The 19,288-nt window shown below is 30.8% G+C and overlaps 1 protein-coding gene across 1 annotated transcript; it reads right to left on the bottom strand.

Annotated features, from left to right (window-relative positions):
* Positions 1 to 1,459: 1,459 nt before the first annotated feature.
* On the bottom strand, positions 1,460 to 10,306 carry LOC139483224 (uncharacterized). Its single transcript, XM_071267259.1, has 7 exons — positions 10,217 to 10,306; positions 7,773 to 7,861; positions 7,043 to 7,111; positions 6,200 to 6,393; positions 5,848 to 5,919; positions 5,109 to 5,163; positions 1,460 to 2,471 (listed from the first exon to the last, which is right to left on the bottom strand). Exons 2-7 carry the CDS (start codon positions 7,840 to 7,842, stop codon positions 1,768 to 1,770), a joined length of 1,164 nt encoding a protein of 387 aa, XP_071123360.1. The 5' UTR covers positions 7,843 to 7,861; positions 10,217 to 10,306; the 3' UTR covers positions 1,460 to 1,767.
* Between the last annotated feature and the right edge of the window lie 8,982 nt (positions 10,307 to 19,288).

The following is a 19,288-nucleotide window of genomic DNA, read 5'->3' as shown; positions in this document are numbered from 1 at the left end:
TACTATTTAAGGGGTCATACCACTTGCATATATATTAAAATAAGTAAAACATGCTCAACTTCATCTAAAACTACCTCGACCAAAAACTGTTACCTGAAGTGGGACAGACAGACGAGATGGACGGACGGACGACCGAACGCACGGATGCACAGACTAGAAAACATAGTGCCCATAATTGGGGCATAAAAAATTATTGTTAATAGGGAAAATAGTGATTTTGCAAAAATGAAAGTAAGGTAGAGATTAGAGGGAGGCAGGACCTTTTTTGGGGCGTCGGGATCGGGTATTTTTAAGCTCGGGATTAGGGGCTTGATCCTTACGGGATTCGGGAATATATTTTTCGATTTCGGGATATGAATTTCTTTAAATTCTGCATCTCGGGATTTCATGGTTTTAAGCAAGGGAATTCGGGATCAGGACCCTTCCGATCGACAACCCCTCATTAGCCTTAGTTGGTATTAGTCATTTATACATGATTCAAATCCTACCATTGGCATGTTAATAAGGCTCTCAAAAAAAGCACTGATGGATTGTCATAGAAGCATATTTTTTAGACTAATAATGGTCTATATATAAGCATTTATTTCATGTTTGAAACGGTGCAAATTTTTAATTTGATTTGACTTTTACCAAAAGAAGCAATGTAGCAAAGGAGAAGAATAATTGTGGTCGTAGGCCAAAAACACGAATATAATTGAATTTAACAGAAAGGAAACAAATATCGGACTTTGGAAAAAGGGAGATACCTTTTATGTAATTCTCCATACATAATATCTTTAACAAAAAATCATCCTACAACAGTTAACAAGCTTTATATGCCCGCGATTTCGCGGGTATGTTCTAATGTTATTTGTTCTAGAAAGTATCTAATGTCTAAAACGAATAACAACATAAACTCTAATAGCCTTTAATGATTGATCGTGAATGTTTATTTGTATAAGTGTATATGAGTTGTGGTCGCAAGTTTGGAATTGTGAGGGTTGTAAATGCAGTTTTCATAGTGGCGCAGAGTAAATATTTAGATATATGTTAAGATAAGGATATGCTTTTGAAAATTTTCACACTTAACGATTTGTTCCTTGCATACACCCTTTGTATGTGGAAGATATTTTATTTACCTGATCGGTTAAATGTAGTTGTCGATGTTATGTTGTACTGTTACATCCCCTTTTCCCGGTTAGGAAAGGGTTTGGATCCCCCTAATATGTTTAACCCCACCACATTATGTATGTTATTCAGTGGTTGTCGTTTGTTGTTGTATTGCATATCTGACTATGCGGTATGGGCTTTGTTCATTGTTTAAAGCCATACAGTGATCTATAGTTTCTGTGTCATTTTGTCTCTTCCGAAGATGTGTCTCATAGGCAATCATACCATTTTTTTTAATTACTTTCGTTTTGTATTATAAGTATCGTTGTCAGGACATCAATATGACGCCTCACTCAAGTGCAAACCTAAATTTGTAATATATCAACTTTTAATTTGATGACATAATTAACCGTTTAATAAAGCATTCCATGAAAAAATGCAAAAATATCTGTTATGTGTTATGTATTCAATTTTATAAGATGTTAGTTTGGTTAAAGCATTAAAAATTAATCAAAGTAGTCATTTGAACATCTTATTGGTTACAATAATAAAACATAGTAAGAGAAAATAATAAACTTGGCATATCGGACTGATTAAAATATAACTTAAATTATCTTAATTTCTGATATTGAAATGTAAAAAAAAATGCATTGTATCTGTTGTCTAAAAATATTTCTGTTAAATGTCGATTAATTCATTGCCTTCTATTCGATTTAAAAAGTTATTAAATTTATTAATACTTTCTTTAGATGTACCAGAAAGATCAACAAATTTCTGTAAAATGCTCTTGAAAACATTCAAAGTGTCAAAATTAAGAATTAGTAGCTCCAAATCCTGTTCGAACGACATAAAATATGTAGAAGGATAAAGATCTTCATCTCTCATTACCTTGTTTATTAAGATTAAACATAAGTTTGATATAGGTCCATTAGTATTGCAACTCCCTAACATATCTTGTACTACACTGTTATTAAGGATGAATATGTTTGTTCTATTTTCCAACAGATTGTCGTGAAATGAGTATCCGGCTGGAGTTTCTACGACAAAGGCTGCAGGATGTAATACTTCAATCTTGAAAACACTGGTAGGTATGAATGATATTAACTCGCCAATTGATACCTTGTCAGAATTCAATGATATGATATTAATGATCTTTGTAGATTTGTTTAAGCTGGTTTCTTTTCCCACACTCGAATACTGGGTATGTATGTTGTTCAGTGGTGAATCTTGATTAGTCTTCTTGTGTCTGCAGACCAAAATCGAAGCAATAACTGCGATCATTATCACAACAAAAACGCTCATAACAACTGCTAGATACAACAATTTTCTTGAATCGTCACGTTCGATACTGACGGGACTTGTTACCACAGCCGGTGGTATTTCTAAAAATTAAAATAAAATTGATATTTTCCTTTGCTTTCATATAACTTAGAGAATGTACTACCAGTTAATTATAAAATGTTGAACCGATGCATATCCATTTTACCCTTAGTCCGATGAACTTTGGACAGTCCAGCATAACTGCATATTTTGAATTGAGGTTCATTTGGCTGTGAATTCGGGTAAACTGGGATAGTACTTTATAGCCATGTACTAGTTTATGTGTAGGCAAAATTTACAGAGTATAGATTGGTTTCATTAAGTCTGGAATTTATAATGTAAGAAATATTGACTAAGTTTTTTTGTCTGTTTGTCTTTTTCATTTTTAGCGTTGTCAGTTCGATTTATGAGTTTGACTGTCCCTCTGGTATCTTTCGTCCCTCTTTTATCAATAAGTTATGCCCTTTTCAACCAATTTTATTAGTTTGTTCTAATGTTATACTGTTCAGGGATTAGATCGATTTTTTAAAAATGTGATAGATTAAATTACAATTACTTTGCTAATAGAATGTAATCTATTTCATTAAAAAAAACCACCTTATTTCAGATGTAATAGAATGTAATCGATTACATTAAAATAACACCTTATTTCAAATGTAATCTATTACATTAGATAACTTGTCTTTAAAGTAATCATGATAACTAATGATTACATTGTATATTGTAATATCAAAGAATTTCTTATAATTCTTTATTCTCACGAATAAGATTATGTTGGTGTTTTTTTTTAAAGCCTTGATTTGTACATCTTATTTAAAAGAATTAAGACTAGTACAGTGTAACATGGGTAATTTGATAACATAGCTATAGATAAGTGTCCTTTCTCTATGTAAAAGACATAACTTTGGGGGTTTTTTTAACAAATTTTAACCAACTGCCCAATTAACAAAAAACCTGAACAAATAATGAAAAAATAATTAAGTATAGTTTTATTGTCTGTGGGGACATAATTGACACATCCATAAATGTTTTACAGGTGTTAATCACTATTTCCATTTTTTTCAACAAACACAAGATTACAAATTGTAAATATCATCAATATCAAAGTAATTAAAAAAAAACAATTCGGTTTCATGTAGAAAACATATTAAAAAAAAACAACAACAATGAAAATTCATCGCACCTCCAAAAATTCCACATCATAAATGATTTCACTTACAGTGATAATACAACGCATCTATAGTTGAAATCAATTGTATTCAGTAATCAATGTTATGGAGTCTGTTGTTGTTATTACACTTTTATGGACTTATATCCTGTTATTATACATTAAAAATTATATTCTGATGAAATTGTATTAAAGCATACATTTAAATCAATTATTTTGTATTTTCAAAAAGTAAACAAACGGATTTTTTCCAATCATCCTTCATTTTATAATAGACATACTCGCATACAGCAGTGAAAATGAACTAGCTGGATTTGCACTTTATATGCACTGATAACGTGAAAAAAGCGTGACACTCACTCTTCACGAGGCATCGGATTTACGTCCAACCTTTACCAGACGTGCCAGTGTACTTGTGCATCATGCACAGTCAAAAGGACACCCCACTTTGAAAAACGCTTTACTACATGTCTAAGACCAGGAGTGACCTTATTTGTATTTCAATGTCACGCTTGAGGTTCATACGGTAAAGAATGACGTCTCAATTTAGGGTGGTGCACCCGAATTCACAGCAATGACGATATTCCTGTCGACAAATCCGGCATTGTGGTTGTTTAAGATTTATATTTAGAAATTGACTATGAGGGTCGGTTGAAAACAAAACTTTACGACAAAGGAGTTGATTTCAGCTTCCCATTAGTGAAGCATTGGGAAGCTGAAATCATCTACGGACGCCATCACTAGTTGGTTCACTGTTATGGAATATCTGTTAAATAAATGATATTGGATATGTTCCTTATGTCGTAACTACAATCCCGTTCCATTTTCACGAATATGACCTACCGAATTAGACATTTTACTTTCATTTGAGACATTTTTACCTATTGTGTCTGTTTGTTTTGTTCACGCATTATTATCAATTGTATTAAATTTGATGCGACTGTCGTACGAGTGAGAAGTTTAGCGCTATAAAACCAGATTCAATCCACCATTTTCTACATATGAAAATGCCTGTACCAAGTCAGGAATATGACATTCGTTTTTTATGTGTTTTGTCATTTGATTTTGCCATGTGGTTATGGACTTTCCGATTAGATTTTCCTCCGAGTTCCATATTTTTGTGATTTTACTTTTTTTGTAACATTTAGAGTATGACTATCTTACTCAGACTCAGAATTCCAAAAACAAAAAATAATTCATTTGGTGTTTCGAGCACAGATTGTGTACCCCGAAAACTGAGTATAGTTTTATGGCCAAAATCCCTGGGCTTATAGTCATATAACTTTAATCAGTACTCGGATTAGAAAATTTGTGCTCGAGATAACAATTGCTGTATTTTATTTGATGATTTTTCATTCTAATTAAGAAAAATATATAACTGCAAGGCGCCGTCTCGTACTCTCTCTTCGATTCTATCGCTCGTTGTTTGTTACCTAAATTAGTATTTGATTAGTAAAGTTATGGGATTTTGAACATCATTAAACTATTGTTGCCTTAATTTTATGTCTAAACAGCTTGAGAAACTTCTTACCCATATCCGGCATGAATTCACAGAAATCATCACAACTGGTACATCTTGGTTGAATCTAAAGAAGAAAAATATGAACTGATAAGCCCTATATTTAAAGCGGGTATGTTATAACATGAACAACACGACGGGTGCCACATGTGGAGCCGGATTTGCTTACTCTGTCGGAGCACCTGAGATCACCCCCGTTTTTAGTGGAGTTCGTGTTGTTTTGTTTTTAGTTTTCTATGTTGTCTCTTTTGTGATATTATTTGTCTGTTTGTCTTTGTCGTCTTTTTATTTTTTAGCCATGGCGTTGTCAGTTTATCGTTCATCTATGAGTTTGATTGTCTCTCTGGTATCTTTCGACTCTCTTTTATACTTTAATTATCATTAATATTAGATGTCATATAATCTATTGGATGGACTTGGGGTAATTTGTTAAAACAAAAACAGTAACTTTGTCACTAGTTTTACCCAATTGGCTAATATGATAAATCTCATTGAAAATAAACTTCAGTTAAGACTAGATAGGAGCATCGCAGTGAAAATATGACGATACAAAAAAGCACTTGTCCCTGGATTTATGAGTTTTGAACAGCGGTATACTACTGTTGCCTTTATTTTACAAATACAGGACATTTATAGAATGAATTTTACATACTTCTATAATTGAAACATATATGTAGTTATTTGCTTCAAAAATATAGTTTCCGAAAAGTATACGTTGGCAATAACAATATTGTGTATGTCGCTTTCTTACCGATACTGTGTACCGTTTGTTCAATTTCAGTGTATGATGAAGTGAATTTGTCAACTCGTACAATGGAAATATCTAAAATGGAGGGAAAAAATCTGTTTAAGCAAATTAATTTATTACTGGCACATTATTACTAGTCAGCACTTCTATGTTGATATGAATTATCATTAACATGGTCATTTAAATATAATAAACGTTTACACAAGTTGGAATTGTTTGAAATAAGTTTAACTTTGGCAAAATAATCAGAGCGGAGTTTTGATCACTCAGTGTTATCTTCAGTTATTTTTATAAGAGCAACCCAAAATCACTTTTACTTAGGTTGTTGATTCCCAAACACGGTCATGTAAATTACCTCTGATCTGTTTTCAATTTTATGATTAATGTAGACCTCTGTACTGCCTATGAATTGTTCCTCTTCATCTTGAAACCAAATTTCAAACCATAGTTTATAGAAAATACACTTTTGCAAAAGTTTTTCACAAGGTGAGAATGTAACTTCCAAATATTCTCTGTTGATTTTAACATTCAAACATCTGCAGAAACACACTACAATAAGAATGATTTTATAGTTATAAAAAGTGAATTGATAAAAATGCCGAACGCTCAGGAAAATTCAAAACAGAAAGTTTGTTACAGTGACTTGACTGTTAGTGTTGCTATTCACCAATTGCAACTCATTCAATATTTTGACCCAATTGCAAAATTCGCATAATGTGTGATACTTATAAATATAGAATACTTTTCGAAAGAAAAACTCTATAAAAGCTTAGTTTTGACATTTTTATAGCAATTCAAAATAAAACAGTTCACCTTTAGTATGGTAATGGCTGTAATATAACTATACAGATTGATAGACTGATTTAGGAATTACATCAATACAGTGGAGTTACAGACTTATAGGATTGTAAGTATGATTTATTTTATCACTTTGCACTTTCACATTTTGGCTGAACAGTTTGTTCAAATTTTTGACCAGTTGAACAATTTGATTTAATAAAACAAATTGCAATTTGGTCAAAATTTTGAATGAGTTGCAATTGGTGAATAGCAACACTAACAGTCAAGTCACTGTAACAAATGGTAGAATAGTACTCAAACAAATCAAATGATTGGAAAACAACTGTCATATCTTTATATGCTTATCGAGTTATATTCGATTTATTTACCTATCTTAACATATGTGTCATAATCCTACCTCTTGCATTTAAGCTAGGGTGCCGACAGTCAATGTTGGTTATTGCTGAGCATAAATGAGCTCCGACAGCTGAAAAACAATGAAATCAGTGGAATAAAAATTCATTTGAAAGTTAGGTCTCACTATAATTTATATTTTCAAATGTGTACGAATGGTGATATGCATTTTTCGTACAAATGGGAAAAGTTCGGCACCTATATATATAAAAAATGGGAAAATAGTACGGATTTTGTGTGTGGTTTTCGTGAATTGCTAATGTTTCTATGATTATGATAATCCCAAAAATGACATAAGGCTTTTTATCAGATAAACAACCTTTCATTATATTTATTTTTAATTGTATACTGAGTTTGCTCTGCTACCAGCCCATAGTCCTACCTTAAATCAACCAGAATTGTATCATTTCTAAGACAGTAACATACAAACTTTGCCATATAGTCATATTGGTTTCGTTGTTGTACGGGTAAGCTATACACTACAGAGACTTTTAATCAAAAATAAATATCGACCAGTCAGATCCGTGTATAGGATAATCCTGGTGATTGATTTTTTTTCTTCCTCATTTTGTACTGTCATATCTCTTTTCTTAAAGAGAAGTAATATATTAATTTCAGTTTGCCGTTTTGTGCATTCTAAATTATACACTATAACCTGAAACATAGAAGATATATACATGGTGCTTAGCTAACAAACAAAAATATGGTTCAATTTCCATCTGTCTTTGACCTACCTCCAGGATTAGCAATTATAAATATAGCAACAACAAAATGCAAGTTGAATTTTCCTTCCATCGTTGTCATTTATATGCGTTGTACAAAGCTGAAACGAATTTGTAAAACTTTTAGTCATGTATAATTAGACCTGGGACCAATAGATACTGCATTAATCCCAGTTTAGACATTTAACAAATAGGTTAATCTGTTCGCATTGATTGAATATAAAAGGAAAAATGGATATTTATTTCCGCTATTTTACTGTTTCCACGCGGAAGGAATTTCGGTTTTTAATCACCAATAATTGGGCAACGTAAAAAGAATCAACAAAGAAGCATTTTATGATCATTGAAATAAGAATAAATATTTTTTAAGGGTTACACACTTTACATTCACGATAAATTTCAGAATTAAAATGGTATAATGCATAACGTTACTTTATCGGTTCTAAATTAATATTTATGTTTATGTCGGGTTATATGACACCAGCCCAGTGGTCAGCACTTCGGTGTTGACATGAATATCAATTTTATGGTCATTTTTATAAATCTACTGTTTGCAAAAGTATGAATTATTCGAAAAACTCTTTTGGAATTGTGGGTACTCAATGATCATCAACTTGTTGGTTTTCAAACTATTTTGATCTGATCGTCTCTGATGGGTCGTATGTAGACGAAACGCGCGTCTGGCGTATCAAATTATAAGGCTGGTACCTTTGATTGCTATAATATGGCCATTGACAGTCTTTGGGGGTCATCTCATTAGATGTAAGTAAGGCGTTTAGTATAAATTAAGTACGAAATACTGATACATTATATCTTCTACATGCATTTTTTAATTTTTACTTTAACTTTTTTGTAATTTTGATTTACGTTTTAGAATGTGTTGATGACCCTTAAACGGTGACGTATAACGTTTGTATAAAAATGAGGTCAAGGTTAATTAAATCTTGTCAGACGAAAACTACATCTTACTTAATTCTGTACATCAAACACTACTTACATTGCCTGAGAGTCAAACCTATTAAAAATAGATGTTGATTAATGCGTGTATAAATACGGACGTGGTCAGATCTACCATGCCAGACTATGTTAACTTTTCAAGATAATTTTATACACTTAATATAGCTGACCTACTGCTAAAAGTATCTGAAAAACTGGCAAAATCACGGAAACTTAACTTTGATCAGGGATCTATGAAAATTGAATAATGATCAAATAACATACCAATTATTTTATACACTACATGTGGTTGACCTATCGTTGAATAATGAACCATGTAAACGACTCTAGATGATTATTTCTAACTGGCAATAAAACCATGTAATACCATATCGTATTTTTATATGAAATGCTTTCAGGGTCAGGTGAACCCCGTCTTACAGACTGGTGCAACTAGTAATTGCTATGTATACCAAAGAGAGGTCAAGGACAACTGACATATGTCAGATGGAAACTTCAGACAATATATGTATTTAGTATTAAAATAAAAGTAAAGTCTAGAAATTATAGATGATATTACGATGTATTATAAATTGATGCGACTGCCATACAAGTAAGAGGTTAAGCTATCTATAAACCAGGATTAATCCACCATGTTCTACATAAGTAAATGCCTGTGCCAAGTCAGGAATGTGACAGTCGTTTTCCATTGGTTAGATGAGTTTTCGTTTTATAAAGGACTTTCCGTTTTGAATTTCCCACAGGCTTGATATTTTATTTACTTTTTTTATACACTGAATAAAGTTGACCTATTACAAAAAGTATTTGAGAATCTGACAAAATCACGAAAACTAAACTTTGATCTATGAAAATGAGATTTTGGTCAGATAAATCCAATCAAACGTACATTTAACCACTACAATCAATGTATACACTACATATGATTGACCTATCGTTGCTTTATGTACCATGCAAACGACTCTATATGATAATGTCTTTCTAGATCATATCACAACTTATCTTTATATGAAAATATTGTCAAGTGCAGGTTAATCCTGTCTCATCTATCTCTACTGTATATCTAGCAATTCTTATTTCTACAAAATAGAGGTCAACCACAACTGACATATTCGAACAGCAGTATACTACTGTTGTCCTTATAAATGTCAGATGGAAACTTCGGATGATAAAGACATGTATATGAGGGTTTTTCTTAATTCGAATTTTCAAGTAATTCTAAAGTTTGGGATTTATAGATAATCGAATACATATTTAAAATCCCGAATACCTAAATAGATATATAAAGTAAGTATCAAACATAACCCTATTCAAAGGAGTGTAACTTAAAAACGACAACGTTACAATGCCGAATTAGAATATTTTTTTTGTACAATTAAAGGTCATTAAATGAAGTACTTTTAATTCAATTACAATGTTATATTCCATCAGTCTGGTAAGTCAATCAATAACGAACTTTTGATGTAAGATTAGTAGACAAAATATAAATATAATATATTCACCCGCAAAAGTGTCCATATTATCCGTCGTCCATTTTGTCATTGTGAAATATGTTAATTGCATTATATTATGTTTATGTACGTCTTGAAAATTTTATTTATTCGTTAAATAATTGCAATCCAATACGTTAATTCGTTTAAAACTTTCAGAAATGGAAATGGAAAAACCCTTAAAGAGGTTAAAATCTTATATGTTTGTAAACATCATAATCATGGCACGAAAGGCCAATGTCATTTACAAGTAGCCAAGTAGTAATCCTTTGTAATTGTTTAAAAAGTTAGCTTGGCTTTTAAATGGAAAAATTAGAATAGATGAATTATTGCTTATTATATTACGATTATAGATTTGAATACACGAATTAATTTAAATTTAAAAGGCCTAAGTTTAAAGGGCATACTCCAATACTTTCTCTATCCGTAGGTGGGTTGGTTGCAATTGGAATTGCTGTTCGTTATTCACTCTTGTATCCCTCCAAAAATGTTGCAGAATAGTCAACAAGCTAACGGTGTTCACCTACCAGAAAAAGAAGCAAAACACTTTGATTACAACTGGTAGCGGATTGCAAGTTTTAATTACTGTTTATTCATATTCTGCACATATCCTGACTTATTAGTGACATTATTTTATAGATATTTTAAACTTGTTATATTGCGTTGCCCTCCTTAATGCATTTTTGTATATTTGGATCCCAAAACTCAATCTGGCTAAAATCAGATGGTCTAGTGGATAGGTGTCCAATTGGCAAGAATACCAGATCTCTTTATTTCTATAGATCCTGAACCTTAATATTTCTCAGAAAATTCGTCATTAATTTCCTCTTGTGCTCCTGAAGACTAATTTCATCATCAGTTTCTTTTTATCTATTAGCTATTAGCGTTTCAAAATAATTTTCCAAAACGCATAAATGTGTACATATCATTTCAGGACAAATAGTCCTATGATTTGTTTTAAATTTTATACAGAAAGTAAGGATGTTGATATTCTTAATTATAAGATGTATGTCCTGTCCATTTCTTAAAGATGTGATATCTATAAATTTTTCAAAATATAATACAATAACATGTATAACCCCTTCGGTTCTACTTTAGTATTATTGGTGGATAAGCAGTAATAAACTGTTATCACAGAGATATATCAACAGCATACCTATGTCTCCCTTTTTGACTCCTTCAAGCGAGACAAAAACACACACGAACATAAGGATTGAAAACCTTCATTAGTATCAATCAGCTTACGTTTAATCGAAACTGGTCCAATGGTTTCAGAAAAAAACAAGAATGTGTCCAAAGTACACGGATGCCCAACCCGCACTATCCTTTTCCATGTTCCATGGACCGTAAAATTGGGTAATTATCTAATTTGGCATTAAAATTAGAAAGATCATATCATAAGCAACAAGTGTACTAAGTTTCAAGTTGATTGGACTCCAGCTTCATCAAAAACTACCTTGACCAGAAAACTTTAACCTGAAACTCCCACTTTCATTTTCTATGTTCAGTGGACCGTGAAATTGGGGTCAAAAGTCTAATTTGGCTTAGAAATTAGAAAGATCATCTCATAAGCAACAAGTGTACTAAGTTACAAGTTGATTGGACTTCAGCTTCATCAAAAACTACCTTGACCAAAAACTTTAACCTGGACGGATGAACGGAACCACAGACGGACGGACGGACGGACTGAGGACGAACGGAGCCACAGACCAGAAAATATAATGCCCCTCTACTATCGTAGGTGGGGCATAAAAATCAAGTTTATGTCAAGTTTAATGAAGATTGGTTGAATAATTGGAGATCAGTAATATCTCAAAGCATTTTATGTAACGTTCTTAAGTCTCTTAATTGAAAAAATGATAGAGTTTCTCCTCATGACCAAATATATGATGTTAGATTAGATTTGACTTGTGTTATTGACAGACACATACCAACAAATAGACAAAACAGATTTATCTTTCCCTGTTATAGCTTCATTGCTAAGTGATATTTGAGAAAAAGATGTTGACATCCCTCAAGAACATCATTATTATACGTCATATGTTGTACCACATGTGTATCTAAGTAAACAAAATATTTTGTTCTATAAGAATAACATTGTTTCAACAAAAAACAGAAATATGTTGAAGATATAATAGATATAGAAAGATGTGGTATGAGTGCCAATGAGACAACTCTCCATCCAAGTAAAAATTTATAAAAGTAAACCATTATAGGTCAAATTATAATTTTTCACTTCCTTTGACATCTCTCGCCTTCTTATGTGAGAGAAATTCAGTTTTATTTCTCTCAGAAAAATATGACTGAGATAGTCCTGATTACACTTTGGTAGCTAATTTTTAGGTATGAAAGTTGCTATGTTTTTTGTCATTTAGCTTTCCAACTTCTAGTTATGGTAAAAATTAATCAACAAGAGTGATTGAAAAACAGAATCTTGTGTCACTATTTCAACATTTCACGTCATTAAAATAAACGTTTAATGAATGTTTACCAAACTTCTAATAAAATGTATGAAAACCAAGTAATAATAATTACCTGCTGGTCACAAATATGTACAATTTCTAAACCTATACTTGTAAATTGTACATATTACAACAACAAAATTAAGAACTAAATATTTTATTAAAATTTTGACACTTTATATAACGGCCTGTTATAATGTTTCAATTGTAACAAATTATCTTTTTTGATTACAATATTCCTATGACTTGTACAAGTCTGCATTCGTTAATTCAGAAAGTATACATATAAATATCACATTAACCATCTACTAAATGGTATTTGTGCCTTAGAAAGCAGAATTTATTCACATATTTATTGGTGACTTTATATTTCTAATACTGTTAATAGGGTGGAATGTTACAGCTTTTACATTAATGCTAGCAAGACAAATCTTTGTTTGGCTTGCTTGCTTTGCTTGTATCAATGTTTGCTGAAGCATGGCAATTAAGATAGGCGGGGCTTCAGCTTGTATACATCATACTTAAATTTTATTGGACGTAACGTTTCAGTTTAAGGACACTAAATTTTAAAACATCACAGGATGACAAATATAAAGCGCAATCGTAGAAATGGAAGCCAAAAAATTGTATTTGTTTTTTCTCGAAGATATGCATTTTCATCATCTAACTTGAAAGACTCGCCAAGTACTTTTAGTAAAACAAAATAGCTATTCGAACACACCTACTCTGATTTTGTGATTCATTACATACATTTGTAGGTATTTCATTTGACCCATATATTTCATCTTTTAGTACTGTGATTTTTTTATGTTAAAAAGTCAACCTGTAGCTTTGCTGTATAAAATGATAGAATCTGAAGCGAGATGATGTATCAAATGTTCTTTCTTTGTACGTTTTCAGGACAAAATATTTATCTCAAACACACCCTTACATAAGCAGGTTCACTCGATTTTCTCTTTTTGATACAATTGTTACCAATTTTTTGATTTTTTTTTCTTGAGCAGTGGCGGATCCAGAAATTTTCATAAGTGGGGGTCCACTGACTGACCTAAGAGGGGGCCCGCTCCAGTCACGCTTCAGTGATTCCCTATATAAGCAACCAAATTTTTTCCCAAAAAGGGGGGGCCCGGCCCCCCCCCCCCTAAATCCGCCTCTGTTGAGTCACATAATGGAAGGGCAGACACGGAAATAACTAAACTTATAGATTGATATGTTCTCCGTCAGTAGTAATTTAAAAAAATCGGAGGTTATTCATTTTCTTCATCCAACTTGATAGATAACCATGGCGTCGACTTGATATCTAATTCTTCTGCTTTACTATGTAATAGATAAATTCGAAACTTATGCAAATGTTTGTTTTTTACAATTAAACACTTCGCATTTGAGAAGAAAATTGTTATTTTATTTGTTTCTATTCACTTTTAAAAAATTTGTTACTATAGTAAACATTACAGAAAGCATTTTTCGCCTTATCTATAAACAAAAAATAACCAGTTTGAAGGTTTACAAGCAAAAATTAATCCAAAGTGCGTAATATTCAATAAAAATTGACATGATATAAATAAAAGGGATGAATTAAGTCATTTCCCCCCTACTTAATTTATCCCTTTTATTAGAAAATCAAGTGCACCTTCTTATGTGAGGGTGTGTTTGAGATGAATATTTTGTCTTGAAAACGTACAAAGCAAGAATATTTGATACATCATCTCGCTTCAGATTCTATCTTTTTTATATAGAAAAGCTACAGGTTGACTTTATAACATAAAAAAATCACAGTACTAAAAGATGAAATATATGGGTCAAACTTTGAAATACCAGAGTAGGTGTGTTCGAATAGCTATTTTGTTTTACTAAAAGTACTTGACGACAGTCTTTTAAGTTGGATGATGAAAATGCATATCTTCGAGAAAAAAAAATACAAAAAAAAACATTTTTTGGCTTCTATTTCTACGATTGCGCTTTATATTTATCATCCTGTAATGTTTTAGAATTTAGCGTCCTTAACCTCAAACATAACCGTCCAATAAAATTTAAGTATGACGTATACAAGCTGAAGCCCCGCCTATCTTCTTAATTGCCATGCTTGAGCAAACATTGATACAAGCAAAGCAAGCAAGCCAAACAAAGATTTGTCTTGCTAGCATTAATGTAAAAGCTGTAAAGGAGAAAAAAGTTTTATGAAAGCTACATAAAATGATATATAAATATTTAACAGATGATAGGACTGCAATCGGTTAACATGTGACCCTTGAACAAGTTAATATCCAGCAAGTATGATTTTTGACATGGTAATGCATAGGACATAATTTTTTTATGTATAAATAATTGCATTTTCTCAAGGAATTTTCATGACATCAGTAGGTAAAAAGTTTTAACTGAAAAAAATGTGCTAAAAAATAAGTGATAATAAATCATAAACATTCATTTTAATATATCTCCATTAAATTTGCCTTAATACAAAAATCAATTAAGACAAGGAAATGTTTTTAAAAAATAAATACTATACTTTTTTTACACTTGAATTGAGGACTCATTTCACAATTCCAGTAATATAATAAGCAATTAAATGCCTTCTTGTTGAACAGACAATTAACAAAATAATCTATTGAAAAATGCCATAACTGCAGTGGCGGATCCAGAGGGGGGGTTCCGGGGGTACGCACCCCCCTTTATTTTGGCCGATCAATGCATTTGAATCGGGACAATCTGGACATATGTTTTGCACCCCCCCTTTGCCCTGGGCTAGCACCCCCCCTTTCGAAAATTCCTGCATCCGCCACTGAACTGTATTGCAACAATAAAGCTTTGTAACATAAGGAAATATTTCAATGTTTCACTCCTTTTCGCTTTAAAACATGCATTAAAATGAACCCTATTTACTATATGTCATGATGGAAGAAAAAACAAGTAACTTTGAAATATACATGATATTTCAGAAGCTACATTATTATTAAATTTGGAGTATACTGTTAAAAAGGATACACTTCAAGAATCAAAAGCTTAACAAATCATACTTCCAAAAAATATACATAAAACCCTAATTGCTATGACAGCAAACAACTTCTTTACTAAAAAATGTTTGGTATTATATTTCAACCTTTTTCATAGTGAAAGTCTCTTTATCTTATATATTTTTTTTCAAATTTAGCAACATTCTGCATCTGATTTTAGAAAGTGTCATAGCTAAAATTTGAAAAAAAAGCTGTATAATTATAAAACAATTAAAACTTTTTTCAACAATTTAAATGATAAAAATGTAACAGAAAGTTTAAGCAGAGACTTTTTTATAGAATATTATGTTTGGCACTAAAGAAATACATTTTATGAGAGAAAAAAAACATTTTGGCAATTAAAAGACTGCATGAATGAAAGTTTTACATGGATCAAAATAAATATGTACTGGTACACTTTTTGGGATTTCCTATGTAAGATTATTTCTTAATGTTATGTGATAAAATGCTTCATTTCATTTTGAGCTACAAAATACCTCAATTTTTCAGCAGTTTTTTTTTTTTTTAATTATATTGAAATTAAAAAATAATTAAGGAGATCAGAAAAAGAACCTGTATGCATTAAGAAAAAAAAAGCTTTTACCTATGTTAGGCCAATGCTAAAGCAAAACTAATCTGTGAAGTGGAATATTTCAAAGGCCACAAACATTTTTATATTTTTATATCAATTTAATCGCAATCATATTTCATATCACATAGCATTGAATTTTAATTAACTGTAAATTTCTTAAAGCTGAATTACAATTTTCCTTGTAAAACAATAAAAAAGAAAAATTAACAACAGGGATATTATTTTAGCAAATTATTGGACAAAAGCTTCAGGAATAAAACCACTTATTCATAGACCTCTTGCTTTCTATGTTAAATTATACATTCTGAAGCATTTTAAGCTATTTTGTCTGAAGTTCCAATGAAGTTGCAGTTATTTCATAGCAAAACAATATCTTATTCTGACTTGTTCTAAATATTTCAACATATCTTAAATTTCTATCTCAGAGTGCGTTTGTTCAGGGAAGATGAATAGTATAAATACAGGTACATTGTACTTCTGATCAAAATTCTTCCCATTGTAATTTCATATTTTTATCTTATTATTTAAAACAAACTTTCATCTATGATCCTAAGACCTTGAGCTTTCATTTGATTCTAAAGTTACCTAAATATTTTACTTTTTAATAAAGTTGAGGCTCTGCGTAAGGACTATTTTGGTTAAATATGTACTACTTTTTTGTATGTTCTTAATGACTTTGCCCAAATGAGTGGTTCTATACCTTGATCTAAAAGGAAAATGTGTTATTCTTTAGAAAAAACAACTCTTAGAATATAACAGACTTTTACTGTATACAATTGATACATAAATTTATACTTTTGGTATATTTATACAATTGGTACATTTAGACAATTGGTATATTTATACATTTAATCATATTTCTATATATAAATATATATGAGACAACATATCCTTTTATATCATATTTGTCTAAAGTTTATTATAATAAAAGTGATTTATAAGATTTGATTGTCAATTATAATGAATTACATTTCGTATATTTAATAAAAATGTGTTCATAATCTATACATGGATACAAGAGTTGGTGTTAATTTTTCACATATCCACTGGAATTTTTTTTTTCCATAATACATAATAATTGTTACCCATGAAAATAAATGAACCAGCAGTTCCCCAAAAGTACTCTAACACATTAATGTATACATTTTCTACAATTATTCAAAAAAGACATTTGTTAACCTTATGGATATCTAAATATAATTAAAAAAAAAAAGGATAAATCCACTCACTAAGCTATGCAGCTGCCATATTTAAGATACAGATTTAAAGTTCGCCCAACCATATCAAATGATCTACCAACCTCTTAATACCCCCCTCTGTCCTACTAGGAGCATTAAATTACTGGATAAAGTTTTAAATACCCCAACTAATTTTTCTAAAGTGACTAATATAACTAAAAAAAGTCCATTAATTTTACATATATTGTTTTTATGGTACGTATTTGAAAGCAAAACTTTCAATGTTATCAATCAAAATTAACACAGAAAAAAATGAACTGCCCCTTCTGAGGCTAAAAATTGGGAACATACCCCAATATTGTCTATCCCATTTGGATATGGAATCTTAAAATATTTAAATGTTTATTGATTGAGATGAAATTCTACAACTAATCATATGAAAAATGAAAATGCATCCAAAAAACAAACAAAAAATAATAAAAAGACAACATACTTTGTTCACATACATTAAGTACAAGACAAATAAAATAAAATGGCACAAACAATGACTAAAATCAAAACACCAATAGTCAGCAAATACAATGTTAGTTGAAGCACAAAGTTGACAACATTCAAATTATTAACTAATCAACAAATCACCCTCTTCTTTAAATAATTTAAATTACTTCCTACTGCAAAACTATATTTCAATAAATATCATACAAGTAATACCATTTAATAAATTTAAATCTCTATAAATATTTTTTTCCTTTTCAAAAATAATCATTGGTCATGAAGAATTCTGAAACTGTTTATTGCTCTACAAAATCTCTTTATTAGATTAGAAAATGCAATTAACAGATTAACTAACCTCTTTCATTACAATTGAGCCCTTGCATTCAATTATAGTTTAGAATTTACACTATGTCTCAAACACACAAAAACAACTTAAGTGAGTCAGTAAAAGATCTATGACAAAAAGCTCATAAAAATACATGACTGTGTTCATAAATAATAAGTGTTAACAATAAGCATCATTTAGACTTGAGGATACAAGAGTTTACATTTTATAATATCTAGCCTGTTGAACTTTGGTAAAATGCACATGTATCTCTTAAAATGTATAGCAGTTTTGTTAACCTGTTACATGTATGTATAATTTCTTAGATACTGACTAAACCAATAACCTGAAAATAATGACTAGAGCATGAAAATATGGTTCAGGTGTTTGACTTGAGTTGGCTGTTACAACAAATTCACAAACTAGCTATTCGTGAGCTGTCAGGTACAGTAACTTGTGAAAAGATATAATCCTGAACTAATTGAACAGATTACATAATAATGAAAAAGGGATCAAGGTGTCAGATGGTCATATACTAACTATTTCTATTCTCAATTTTATATACTGCATATAAATATCCCCATGTTAGAAATTACTGACCTTTGATTCCATGGGAAATAAGAAAGGAACTTCAATATAATAATATACCTAACCTTTGTGGAGTACAAATGATACCAAGGATGTCAAAAACGGGACGGCAAGGTCTTAACATTAACAACATCAATATAAATTTTGTAAAATGTAGGTGAAGTTGGGATAAAAATATACATACATAGCTTGTTTACATGACAACCTATCTAACCAAAATAGATCTAAAATGTTAACAATGATAGTCCAACTCCTCAAATTTTCTAAAAAAATGCCAAACACTAAACCCATAAAGGACTACGTATAATTTACCATAGGCTTTCAACTCAGTCTAAATAAAAACATGACAATATCTAAAATATGCCCCATATTGTAAACGTTTTCTTTATGAATGTATTTGCAACTTCTTAGTTATGGCAATGGCAATGACCTAATTTGGATAAAGTTACCCTTT

Source organism: Mytilus edulis, chromosome 1, assembly GCF_963676685.1.
Source record: "Mytilus edulis chromosome 1, xbMytEdul2.2, whole genome shotgun sequence".
Taxonomy (NCBI): domain Eukaryota; kingdom Metazoa; phylum Mollusca; class Bivalvia; order Mytilida; family Mytilidae; genus Mytilus; species Mytilus edulis.
This window is presented reverse-complemented; position numbering and strand designations above follow the sequence as displayed.